The sequence below is a fragment of the Panthera uncia genome, chromosome A2 (assembly GCF_023721935.1).
Source record: "Panthera uncia isolate 11264 chromosome A2, Puncia_PCG_1.0, whole genome shotgun sequence".
Classification (NCBI taxonomy): Eukaryota; Metazoa; Chordata; class Mammalia; order Carnivora; family Felidae; genus Panthera; species Panthera uncia.
This window is the reverse complement of record NC_064816.1, coordinates 19006946-19020775: the sequence shown is the minus strand read 5'-3', so window position 1 is coordinate 19020775 and position 13830 is coordinate 19006946. Positions and strand designations below refer to the sequence as shown.

At 40.7% G+C, this 13830-nt stretch overlaps 1 protein-coding gene across 1 annotated transcript in view; it reads right to left on the bottom strand.

Annotated features, from left to right (window-relative positions):
• Positions 1-13830, bottom strand: part of DOCK3 (dedicator of cytokinesis 3) — a 560028-nt gene that overhangs the window by 107928 nt on the left and 438270 nt on the right. Inside the window, exons 13-14 of the mRNA XM_049640567.1 lie at positions 7922-8010; positions 2424-2549 (exon numbers count right to left, since the gene is read on the bottom strand). Coding sequence (XP_049496524.1) covers positions 2424-2549; positions 7922-8010 — 215 coding nt within the window. The remainder of the gene's footprint in view (positions 1-2423; positions 2550-7921; positions 8011-13830) is intronic.

The window sequence follows — 13830 nt, the reverse complement described above, 5'->3', positions numbered from 1 at the left end:
TTGCCTTGTTCATTTCTCATATATATGTCCCTGTGCCAAGAAGTTGCAACTTCTTGTAACTTGGTCACACCAGCACTGTAAGGATGGAGGGACTGCTGCAGCCCAGGTACAACACTCCTACAGGTGACAGATGGATCAGCTGCAGGTGGACAGGTGGCCAGGAAGCCAAGGGAGTTCTGGCTACATGGTTTCCCAAGATAGGGCAACTGCATGTAAAACATTCCTGTACCACTTTTACTGTTGCTCCAGCAGAACCTGCAGGCCAGTGCTGTCACCAGGCCTGAGAATGGCAAATCCACTCTGATGAGATCGTGGAGTGCATTAAGAGGTCTGTCAGTCAGTTGTTAGCTCACAACCCTGGGAGTGCCCATCTGCAAAAAAAAATCTTTCCTCACGGGGAAGAAGGGTAGAGAGGGAGCCAGATTATGCACAAAGGACTGCTTCCTGCCTGTGAACCAATCCTTACTTTCAGTTTTGGCACTTAGTGCTCAAAGGCAGACAACCCAGGAAGCAGCATACTCACAGGCCTGGCCTGGACCTCCCAGGATGGCCCAGTGTCTGAGCCCTGTGGAGACAAATCCTATGATGGTCCCTTAGCTGCCTAGGGGAGGGAAAACTCCCTTAACCTCAGCTTCCTTCACCAATGCCTGATGCAGCTGATTTCCCAAGACATGTCTAGCATACCCAGGTCCTTTACAAACCTGTGTGTTGATGATGCAAAGAGATGCAGGGTGCTCTACAAAAAGATTTCTTTCCATAGATGAGGGTTGGACAACCTAATTCTTAAAATCAAACTTTGCTTAAGAATTTTTTCACTAAATTTTGTTTCTTTTTAGTCTCTGTTCACTTCACTTGGTTTTAATTCTCTGACTGTGAAGGCTAAGAGGAAGGAAATGTCCAAATGTACAAATCTTAAGTTCTTAAAAGAAAGGAAGGACTTTAAATATATCTCTTAGAATATATGACTCCACTTCATGAGCCTGGATATCTAACTTAAAAAAAATCACCAGATCAATTTTGGTAACCATTTATTCTTTCTTCTATGACATTTTGTCAAGAACCCAGGGCTATGCCTGGGCTCTTCTTGTCCTGATAACCAGGGCTGTGGAATGGTGTCAGGACACTGTGAAGGACATCGTTCTCCAACAGTCAGATGTGGGCCCTTCATAAGCATGAAGTCTCCCAAGCATTTAAAGATAAACATGGAATTGATCGAGTGGCCTAGGATCCCACACAGATCCTTCTGTGTGCAGAGCAGGAGATGAGGGCTGTTCACAGCAGCTTGTTCTGCATTCACAGTGTCTACGAGTGGGGGAAGCAGATAACAGAAAACAAGTCCAGGCATAGTGTGGGAAGTTGTAAGGCAGCTGGAATCTATCACATGGGCCTTCTCTGTGCTCAGACCATACTCTGCTTTGGGTTTGTGTTGACAAATATTTCCAACAAGCGGATTTAGAACACCATGAAGAAGTCCAGATAGGTGATATTTAGAGTGGTGACAATCAGTTCAGTCTGGCCTGCCCTGGCTCTTTCAAACAGAAGCAAATAAGCTTTTACCAGATCATTAAAACTCAATGGAAAGGGTAGGTCCATTACTCCTGTAATCCATTCAGAAAACCAGCTATTTGCCTGTTCAGATTCCCCTGTCTTTGTTCACATCTTCTCTGCTTATCAGACCACCTGCCCTCTATATGAGTCACTCCCGTCCTTCCCTCACACCCTAAGGCCCTTGTGGCTCTGATGGCCTGTTTTGATCCACTTTGGATGCTTTGCCTGTATCTGCCTGACTAGGAAATGTGAACCTGGGATTGAACTGCTAGAACCACACGTGAGGGTTGATGCATTTCCACCTTCTGCACTAGCTCTCCATTGGGCATTAGATGGGAACAGTGAGCCAATTCCTGAGAAACTGTCTAGGTAGTACTATTCCTAGTGCCTAACTTACACCATTTGCCCCATTTGTTTTCTGATACATTAAAATACATCTGGTTTTCCTACATGAATTGGATTCATCAATACTACAGGCACATATTTTGGTATATTTTTCCCCTTAAAGAGGAAGTTCTTGTGAGCCAATTTTCTAGGAAATGTAATGGAAGAGAAAAAAGTAAAAGGCATCCCCCTAAGAAGAGTTCCATGTCAGTTCCTACCACCCAGTCTCTATAGGAGACAACAAAGCCCATCTTCTGGGTTGTCATGTTGCAGATGTCACGTTGGTGAATATGATGTGGAGGCTTCTGGAAAAAATGTCAACAAGGAGCCACTGACTCCAGATTGTAGTCAGCAACCTGGCTTGGGATACAGAGGCTTTTAATGGCTGCATGGCTCCTCCACAGCACAGTTTACCATCTGCTGATGAGAGAAGCACTGGACTCCATCCTTCTAACCCTTCTCCCAACCCAGTCCCAAGAAGTGCAGCCTACCTGGCATGATGACATCAGGAAATCCCAATTTTCTTGTAATTGCCAATCCCCTATTAAATATCATGGGGTTTTCCCTCCTAATCTGTTCCATATCTCCACGGAGAAGCTGCAGAGAGATGATAAGACCTGCAAAAACATAAGCATTTTCTTACTCAGAACCACATTTCCACCCTGTTTTGTAGTACTAGAAATGACATAAAGAGTCACATTTTTTTTCAGGAGGAAAATATGCAAAGTTTAGCATTTTTCTTGAGAAAAATTTTGATGTAGAAAGTATATACTATTCTGAAGAAACATTCTAGAAAGCTATTTAAGAAAAGATAACCTCAACAACCCAGAGAACTAGTTTATTATATACAGACCGAGGTCTGGGAGACTGAGTTGCCTTTTTCTCTGTTCCTCAGCATCTAGCCCAGGGCCTGGCTGGACCCTAGCAAACACTCACTGAATGGGAGGGTTGAACTACATAAACCATACATTTAGGAACCCAGAAAAATCTACAGAAACAATGGCAGACTAGAAACAAAGAAGACCCTGTGCCAGGATGTTCCCCCAGCTGAAAATGAATGAGCTAAGAGGTGCTGTTTTATGCTAGGAGTATGTTAAAATGTGGGAAGCAACTTGCTGGTTCAACCTTGCAACGGCTTGTAAAGACAGCAGCAGAGCAGACATCACGTTCCCTTCAGGGAACCACTGCACTTCAAGGAAAAGAAGGGATGTTTTGTGGGGCTAACTGAGCTTTGCTTCAGACTATAAGCTTCAGATCTTCCAGATGATCCCAAAAGCTTTGTTCAGAACATGGGAGAACCTGTAATGTGTCCCCAGGTGAGCTGGCTTCCACTTCATTACTTGTATGTACCCTAGGAGTTTTGCACAAAGTAAGAATCTCCTGGAAACCATCCTCTCTCCTGCCCCCGAGGGTTACTACTGTAGCCACTGGCTAGAAGGCTGGGAGGTCAAGCCCAGATAGAGTTAGGAAGTGATTCTGAGACTCTGTGAATGAGATTAGCTGCTAATAGGATGATGAAGATGCTGATCTATGTGTCAGCAGGGAGCAAACTCATCAATCTAAAAACCTGGGAATTATGATAGTTAGGATAACCAGAAAAGTAGTGGCTAGAATGGAGACAGTGACAAGAGTTGTAGGATAAGAGTGGTTTGGAAATGGAGAGGAGAGAGGGAATGGAGAAGTGGAGAAAGAGAGATGTCACACAGAACAGTCACAGGCACTCTATCTGTCAGATCAAAGTATCCTAGTAACAAGGAACATGTACTCTCATAGCTGGGCTGGGGGGTCATCAGGGTTCCACTGCAACTCAGAAAGAACCTCAAGATGATCTTATTGCTTTGGCCAAATTCATGTACCCCAAGAACCCTGAGATTGCACATATGATGTCCCAGGTATCATTAACAATGAGATCACAGTGCTCTGGAAAGCAGATATATGGTATTCCAGTTGTTAGTCTGGTTAGTGTTTAGGTTTGGAACACCCTATTTTTTTTATAGCCTAATTACTTGGTGGACTCAACTACAAATAACTTATGAGCCTGACAGGCTGGAGGTCAGAATCCAGATCACAATAAACTCTTCAGAAGAGAGAAGCTTGTGAGGTACTCACAACCCCTCCCCCACAGCCCCAGCACATTTATCTGTGGTATCTTTACATGGCTATCAGATATTATCCTCTGGGCGAACAGGGGTCCACCATCCTAGGAGACAGCCTAAACTGGAGCAGATAGCTAAGGATCAGACAATTCCCAGAATCTGAGATGATAGAGGGCAAAGGAAAAGAAAATCAATGGGTTCATCCTTCTCATTTGGCACTGGCAAGGATTATTCATTCAAGTGCCCACTGACTACCTTTCCTACCTTTTATCTCATTTTCTGAGCAACCAAATTGGCCTAGAGATGCAAAGTGCAACTTGTGAGGATGCAGACTGAAGACACTGGGAGAGGTACATCTAGCTTTTGAGCTATCCAAAAGGAATTCTGAATAGCTGCTCTGAAGTGTGACAAGCAAGAGAAAAAGGGCTTCAGTTTATGCAAGAGAACACATGAAAAGGCACATGAAGGATGAAAGAAGTCACCAATGGAGGCTATAAAACTTCATCTGCTTTTGTAGAAATTGGGATCCTGGAATATGTGAGTCCTCTTCCTGGTTCTGAAGCCCTGAGTGATTGAGGCACATGCCAAATAATGCTAAGCATGGTCCTCAGGACAAAAGAGCCTCTGTAAATAACTCAGAAAAGTGACCCACTCGCCTACCCAATATGCAACCAGTCCTTTAGCAACACTTGCTCATCTACCTACCAATCACCTGGCTCTCAAGCCAACGAACTTGAAAGTAACTAATTCTATTACAATTTCTCTGTTAAAATGATCTCTGACACAAGAAAACTGTTTTCTTACTAAATTTCATCTCAGATTAAGACTGTCCCATAAAAATATCCCACATTTGTGTGGAATACTGGAAGGTCAGCAACCTGGCCCTTGTCCCTCTCAACCCCCATCTCTGTGAAGAGATGAGTGAGGATTAATAATGTAAATTAATCCCAGCCCAAGAAACATAAAGAAAGCTGTATAAGTCATTAAAAAATACATAGAAAATTAATTTCTCAACTGTTTTGTTTTCACTTGTTTTTAATGATCTTCATGCTACTGGAATTACTAGAAGTTAGTTCTGTGGCTACATATCTAAGAGGCCAATCTAAGGGAGTTAGTGATGAATGATAGTTTTAGTCTCAGCACCTAAAACTAATATAGTAATTCCTTCTGAATTTTGTATGATTTAACTCGAAGGGAGAGCACTACTGAGTTCTGAAACAGAACTGCCAAGGCAATTAACTGTCCACAATGTTTAACAAAGATGGGTGACAGTTTATAGCAAAGTTAATTTTTTATAATGACATGTCTTTAATTAAGGAGGCTAATAAAGACCTGAACTATTCCTTGAGTAGTCTATGAAATTTTTTGACATGAAGACCCTACAATCCTGTAGTAGAAAACCCAGGCTGAGAAGCTTGGCAACAGAGTGGAAAGCCAGTGGCCTGGAGTATGGAAACCAGGGCTCCCTGCTTTAGCCATGAAGTCACTTCATTGAGCTTCAGTTTCCTCATTTATTTAATGAAGGAGTTGAAACAGGTAATTTCCAAGATCTCAACAGCTTCCAAGTCAAGCCTTGCCCAGAAGCCATCAGACACACACTTCAAAGAGAAGCAGCCTATTTCTCCTCCTGGATTTTCCACAAGTACATGGAGACCTCTAACTGGGACACCCTAACTAAGGCTATCTGAAGTCTGGGGTGCCTTTCTAACACTGTTTGAATGGCCAGTGTTTGTGAGTTCCAGACAAAAACCACAGACACTGAAGATGGCACCATCCCTGCTCACTCTAGGGAATGAGACACAATTCAGCATCTTAATCTGGTGAGGTAATGGGGGAAACTACTCTTTCAGCTGTTTTTTTTTTTTAATTTTTATTTATTTTTTAAAAAAAAATTTTTAACGTTTATTTATTTTTGAGACAGAGAGAGACAGAGCATGAACGGGGGAGGGTCAGAGAGAGGGAGACACAGAATCTGAAACAGGCTCCAGGCTCTGAGCTGTCAGCACAGAGCCCGACACGGGGCTCGAACTCACGGACCGCGAGATCATGACCTGAGCTGAAGTCAGCCGCTTAACCGACTGAGCCACCCAGGTACCCCTCTTTCAGCTGTTTTAAAAAGTGTATTATTACTACCATCTTTCTTCTAAAATGTTCTCCATGTTTTTTTTAAAAAAAGTTTTTAATATTTATTTGAGAGAGAGAGAGAGAGAGAGAGAGAGAGAGAAGTGGGGAGGGGCAGAGAGAGAGGCACACAGATCTGAAGTAGGCTCCAGGCTCTGAGCTGTCAGCAGAGAACCCAATGCAGGGCTTGAACCCATGAACTGGGGGATCATGACCTGAGCCTAAGTCAGACACTTAACTGACTGAGCCACCCAGGTTCCCCAAAATGTTCTCATGTTTTAATCATATCATGTCTCAAGAACTTGTATCCAAAGGTAACTGTTTACAAATCAAGTACAGTAAATAAAGTGAAGTACAACACAAACATGGACATGAATGGGAGTTTTCCAAATTACCAGTAACTTTTTTTTTTCTTTTATAATTAAAAACTGTGAGCAGGGAAGAGGGGCAGAGGGAGAGAGAATTTTAAGCTGGCTCCATGCTAAGCAGAGCCTGATGTGGGGCACGATCCCATGACCCTGGGATCATGACCTGAGCTGAAATCAAGAGTAGGACATTCAACCTACTGAGCCACCCAGCCACTGAACCAGTAACTTTTTTATATTTTAAAAGCAAGATTTTATTTGCCTCCTGCTTTAGCCTAGTTTTAGGTGAGAAATATGGACTCCCTTCCCTTTCAAGCACTGCTTGGAGTTCCCTGGCATCCAGGCACATACATAGAAAAAAACCAGTCACTTAAAAATTGTGAGAGAGACCCTGAGGCTCCCTGTGCTACAGAGTTTTAGAGAAATCAAATACTCCCATCTGAGGGTCTCAAACTTTGCAGCCTCTGGTGTGGAGTTGTTCTGAGGGCCATCCTAGTTGAATATGTGCTGATCCTGATAAAGAAAAAAATTAAGTCCTTCTTAACAACTTTGGAAACTTCCATGCTTCGCAGTGGCTTTAGAATGTCATGTAAGGCCCACTTGTATTTATAATGAGGCTATGAAAGTTAAAAAACAAATAAGGTTATGTAAAAGATATTATGAAATAACTGATAGGTAAAACTGTCGGAATAAGCATGGTTCTATGTAAACTTGATAGCTATCTTCAAGGGTATATAAAAGCTCAGAGGCTTTTAAATAGTGCTTCTAATTTAATCAAGCAATTAATGTTCAATTTAGAAAACACAATCTTTCTAATGTGTGGAATTGCACCAAGATTTAGACAGAAATTAAACAGTTTTAAAAGAAAAGGAGGGGAAAGGAAAAGAAATTGAACGGAGATAAAAGCTGCTGTGAAATAAAGATTGTCTATTTCAGTTCCTGAATGATATTGGCAGACCAAACACTGATTCTCATTAGTGTCAGACTTTCTTTGTGATGCTAACACTGAACAGGAATAGAAAAAGTGATTATTAATATTTGTCTTTTATTTTTGGCTGGGGTGTGTATTCTTTATTCAGGAAAACACAGACTTCACAATGTCACAAACTCTGAAACCTTTTTGTTTGCTTTTGATTTAAATTAGAACTTAAGTTACCTATCAAAGCACATGGAATCCATTATAGAAAGAACAGAAAATGTATTTTGGTTGAAAGTAATTAGGGAAGGTCTCAAATTACCACAAAAAGAAATAGTAGAAAATGACTGGGCAGGAGAATAAATGTCTGTGGGGAATTGAACTTTACATATGGCGGCTGATCCACACAAATTCAATGTATGATCTATAGGTCTGTATGATCAGGAACAGTAAATGCAACACAAAGTTTTCTAGCCAGAGAACTATGTTACCATGGCTGGCACTGGGAGCAGAATACTTGGCGCTGGACTTGCGGATGATATTTTCGTGGATCTGGGACCACTCACTCTCGTTGTTGCACCTGCAACAGAAGGACAGGTGTTATGGCTCTCAAGGCTTTTAAACATCTGGTCTGATGTTCCAACTGAAACACCAACTTTGAAGGCAAACTTCAAACTCACTTTCCTGTTTTACTAAATTAGACAAGGCATGTTTTCTGTTAAGGCTCATGGAAGATTCACACTTGGGTAAAGGGTGGAAACTCTAAAATGAATGTCAACAAATACTTTTAATTGGCAAAATATCCTATTCTCTAAAGTAGCAATCTCCTACATCACAAGCTTTTCTCTTTTTTTTTTTTTTTGAGAGAGAGAGAGAGAGAGAGAGAAAGAGAGAGAATGAATATGAATGAGTGGGAGATGGAAGAGAGAGAAGGATACAGAGGATCTGAAGCAGGCTCCAGGCTCTGAGCTGTTAGCACAGAGCCTGACGCAGGGCTTGAATGCACGAACCGTGAGATCACGACCTGAGCTGAAGTCGGACGCTTAACTGACTGTGCAACCCAGGTGCCCCTAAGTTTTCTCTTCTAGTCTCTTACACACCACACACACACACACACACACACACACACACACACACACACACAGTAGGTTCCAGAGGCAAGTTCCTGAGAGGGGAAATAACAGTTCCTCTAGACAATTACCACTGCCATGCCTTGCGCTGACTTTGTATCATCATTCAATAGTCTTTATACTGGCTCCAGAGGAAAATCCTATTAAGCTCAGAGCAGTGTGGATATTTGCTTGTTGCTGTTTCAGCCAGGCCAAGAGAGGAAGAAAAGTTTAGGAGAATAGTGAGTTTGGTCCACTGTGAAATCCTCTATAATCAAGAGGAAGGAAGGCTTAGCAGAAAATGTTGAAATGTCTAAACATATAAAGTCCTTTCCTAGGGGTTTCAAGATTGGGACAAAAGAGAGAATAGAGGAACAACACTGCACCTCTGTTAATTTCTCTAAAGGGCAATTCCAAAACAGCTACAACCACACAAGTACTTGGTGTAGTTTACAGACAGACACCAGGGATTCCTCATCCTAATGCAGACACCTCAATGAAACAACTGAAATGAGATTATGGTCATCTCTTGAAAATTCCATGTGACAACAGGAGTCTCTATAGCCTTGGCATCCCCTTTCCCTGTTGCATAGGAAGGTATGGCCTTCCAAAATGTAAGACCCATGCACAAAGGAAAACTTACAGGATTTTTCCATGCTTACTCAGAAGTGTGCAGTCCAGCATGGCCACTTAAATAGGAAACCCCAGTGAGAGTTTTAGCATGTGAAATCATATGGTATTTGACTTTCAGTCTGACTTATTTTACCTAACACAATGCCCTCTAGGTCCATCCATGTTGTCACAAATGGCAAGATCTCATCTTTTTTTTTTTTAAGCTGCACGATATTCCATTTGTGTGTGTGTGTGTGTGTGTACCATATCTTATTTATTCATCTATTGATGGACACACCTGGGTTGCTTCCACATTTTGGCTATTGTAAATAATACTGCAATAAACACAGGGGTGCATATATCTTTTTGAATTAGTGCTTTTGTTTTCTTTGGGTAAATAGTAGTGTAATTGTTGGATTTGGTATGGTATTTCTGTTTTTGTTTTTGTTTTGTGGTGAGCATAGCATAATGTATAGAGAAAATGAATAATTATGCTGTACACCTGAAATTAATGTAATGTTGTGTGTCAGCTACACTCAAATAATAAAAAAGATATCAAAGAGTAAGGAACAAAAAAATAGTGTAAAGACTTAACAACAGAAAAAGTCCAGGAGCGTGAAGTACATGCAACGTGAAACACAACTAAGTAAAAGGGTTTGTATAGAAGTCATGCAGAGATAAAGGAAATTAGTCATTAGTTTAATTTTATTACTCTTTGGACTCCTGAGTCAGCATAAATAAGCCTCAGTTACTCAGAGATGTTGCAAAGAATTATCAGAGATGAGGTTCTCATAGTCCAGAGCTGTGAGGGTAATTTTCTACTTACAGAATTCCTTCCAAACAAAGGAAGAGGGAGACCGTTCTTTAAGATGAGCACTTGTGATTTAGCAACTCGGTTGGAAATCAAAAGTGAGAGGTGCTGGCAGCAGTACATCCAGCCCTTCCTGTCTGACATGCTCACTGTCTCATCTCTTCCAACCAGTCAGTACATCAGAGTGCCCAGCTGGTGAGGATTCAAAGACTTGTCTTGCTGTCAGCTTTTTTTTTGTCACTTTCTAGGTTTACAAGATCAGTAGTTACTTTCTTTAACAGAAATCTGACTACAGTTTGTCATAAATAACATACTCCCCCTCTCACTGCAAAAGAAGAGTCTTGAAAATTAACTCCCTCCCTCTGATAGATGGTGTAACTTCAGCATTTCTCCAATAAAATATTAATGGTTTTTGGCAGTACAGTGGAGATACTGCTTTGTCAACCACTTTCACATTGACAATGTGTATTACCTTATTGATCTCTCCTCTTCATGGTCTTGGTTTAACCATTATCATCTCTCTTCTGGACCAGTGTAATCACCTCCTAACTGATCTTTCAAATGTCTCCCTTTCCTAAATGCCAAGGGGTTACTTAAATCATCTAAAACTAAGTGGATGTGGTGTCATCAGCACATTTTAACCAATCACTAGGGTATTTTGTAAGGAAAAATTATAAATATAAACATTTATTAAGTAATCAAATGAGTTGTGATTATAGAAGCATCATGTTATACCCAATCAAATTAATATTTAGAGCATGATTATTGATGTTGGTAGTTTGTCCTCAATTATGAGACACATGAGGGATTATGATTGAAAAGAGGTCTGTAATGCCTCTGTAGCAGTCTGCTCTCCTCACAGAGGAGATAACCAGCATAGTACTTCAACTACTACATGTCCAGGGATTTTACTCAAGGGATAGGACAGAGAGGCGAGAGGTTTTTGGTTTTCTACATGCGATTCCCAAGTATCCAGAGCACCAGAATTACCGGAGCAGGTGTGCAGGCTCTGTTCAACAGAGTTCAGAATACTCTTCTCATTCACTCATGCACCAGAGCACACAGTAGCATTTGCCTCTTCCCTACCACCTCCTTGTTTTTTTTTTTTATTTTTTAAAGTTAACATCCAAATTAGTTAGCATATAGTGCAACAATGATTTCAGGAGTAGATTCCTTAGTGCCCCTTACCGATTTAGCCCATCCCTCTACAATGGGGAGCCCATTGTAGCCCTCCCACAACTCCTTCAGTAACCCTCAGTTTGTTCTCCATATTTGAGAGTCTCTTCTGTTTTGTCCCCCTCCCTGTTTTTATATTATTTTTGTTTCCCTTCCCTTATGTTCATCTGTTTTGTCTCTTAAAGTCCTCATATGAGTGAAGTCATATGATTTTTGTCTTTCTCTGACTGACTAATTTCACTTAGCATAATACCCTCCAGTTCCATCCATGTAGTTGCAAATGGCAAGATTTCATTCTTTTTGATTGGCGAGTAATACTCCATTGTATGTATATACCACATCTTCTTTATCCATTCATCCATCTATGGACATTTGGGCTCTTTCCATACTTTGGCTATTGTTGATAGTGCTGCTATAAACATGGGGGTGCATGTATCCCTTCAAAACAGCACACCTGTATCCCGTGGATAAATGCCTAGTAGTGCAATTGCTGGGTCATAGGGTAGTTCTATTTTTAGTTTTTTGAGGAACCTCCATACCGTTTTCCAGAGTGTCTGCACCAGCTTGCATTCCCACCACCTCTTTAACTTCTACATTTCCGTGTTTATGATGGCTATTCACCCAACTTTCTTCTCATCTTTCCCCAAGGGGGGCAACACAAAAAAATGTTTAAGAAATTTTAAAGGGCTATTTGTAAGACCTTTAAGTTTGCATTTTTAGAAGGGGGCCTACTATAGGGAAGTAGTGGTTAGAGTATATTCCCATATTTTATTTCACTTAATTCTCATAATCCTATAAGATTGGTATTACCATGTTCATTTTACTGAGAAGAGTGAAATGAGCTGGAGTCTAAACATAGGTCTGCCTGGTCCCCAAAGCTGGTGTAGAGAAAAAGAGGCTACAGAGTACTGTAACCCTGAAAGCCTTACTCCTATACCAGGCTTCAGGGTACTTGTGTCCCTGATGTCAGTCAGCATTCCCATTTTGTCTCTACTACAACTATTTAGTCTTGCCTATGGTTTAAAACTTAATTTAGTGCAACTACTCCATATTAAAATTCTCTCCCATTGGGTGTGACCTGCTTTATTTTGGCCTTTATTTGGTTGAAAGTCCTAAAAAGCTGGAAAAGAGGCAACAACCTACAGATTTAAGAACACTACTGATGCTGACCACTGTTTTATGTAGTCCTTACTTATAGTGCAAAAAAAGAGAGAAGTATCCAGAAGAATGAAGAAAAACAGCACATATTTCTATAAAAATGGCCCAATGGAACAGAATCTCCAAGACCAAGCTGATACAAATAAACCAATTTGATATATTCTGGATGTGCACTCATAGGCCATGAGAAATTACATTTTTATTTATGAGAAATTTAAACTATTTCTTATTTTACAACTTATGTATGTTTATTTTAACACAGACTTAAAAAAAAAGACAATTAGCATGCGTGCACACACACACACACACACACACACACACACACTCTCTCTCTCTCTCTCTTTAATAGGAATACTTAATTTAACTTCTCTTTCCAGGTGATAGAAGGGCTTCTTCCACGAGTAACACTTTTTGGCCCCTTGTAGTCACTTTCCTGGGAGAAGGAGTGACTTCTTTGGCCAGTGCTTTTAGGAGAAGGACCTGGGCATGAACATCTCAGTTCTGCCTCTCCCCTCCTTTGGGACCAACCTGTTTGCAGAAAACACACAATCCCTCTGTGCCTCCACAGAGGCTCCAAATTGATGATGACTCTAATAGTCTTTCTAATTCAGGGTTCACATTAATCACAAGTTGTAGTGGGTTGAATGGTGGCACCTAAAAAGTATATCCATATCCTAATCCCTGGGACCTGTGAATGTTACCTTATTTGGAAAAAGGGTCTTCGCAGATGTAATTAAATTAAGGTTCTTGAGATCAGTAGATAATCCTGGATGATCTGGGTGAGTCCAACCTCAATGACAAATGTCCTTAGAGAAAGGCAGGGGAAGATTTAAGAGATGAGAAGAAATTACAGACAGAAGAGGAGGAGGCAATGTGACCACAGAAGCAGAATTAGAGTGATGAAGCCCTAAGACAAGGCAGGCTGACAGCCCCCAGAAGATGCAAAGAACAGATTTTCCCCTAGAGCCTCCAGAAGGAGTGTGGTCCTGCTGGCATCTTGATTTCAGATTTGTGGCCTCCAGATTGTGAGAATAAATTTCTATGTTATACATCACCACCCTTGCGGTAATCTGTTATAGTAGCCATGGGAAACAAATATAAAAGTCCGTGTGGCTCATAGATCTAAATAAACTATGATCTCAAATTTAAGTTTTCTTGCTAATAAAAGTGACATGTTTATTTATACTATTTACATACACACATATAGAGATGTACATATACACACTATAAATTTTGATTCTATTCTACATCATATATCCATTTCTATTTATAGCTGCTTAACATTTTGCTCTCAGAACCAAATTACTGATATCCACTAACTTCCTCAAACTGCAACAAACAACATTTTATTCTGACTTTAATAAGCTGAAATTATTAAATAATTGGGAATGAAGACTGACCTTCGTCAAATATCTTTTTTGATTATCAGGGTGATTATATGGCTTTTCCCTTTTGGATAACTAATATGATGCATTATATGCTAATTGCACTGTGATCAGAGAGTGTGGCTTGTGCCTTATTGAATTTATGGAAA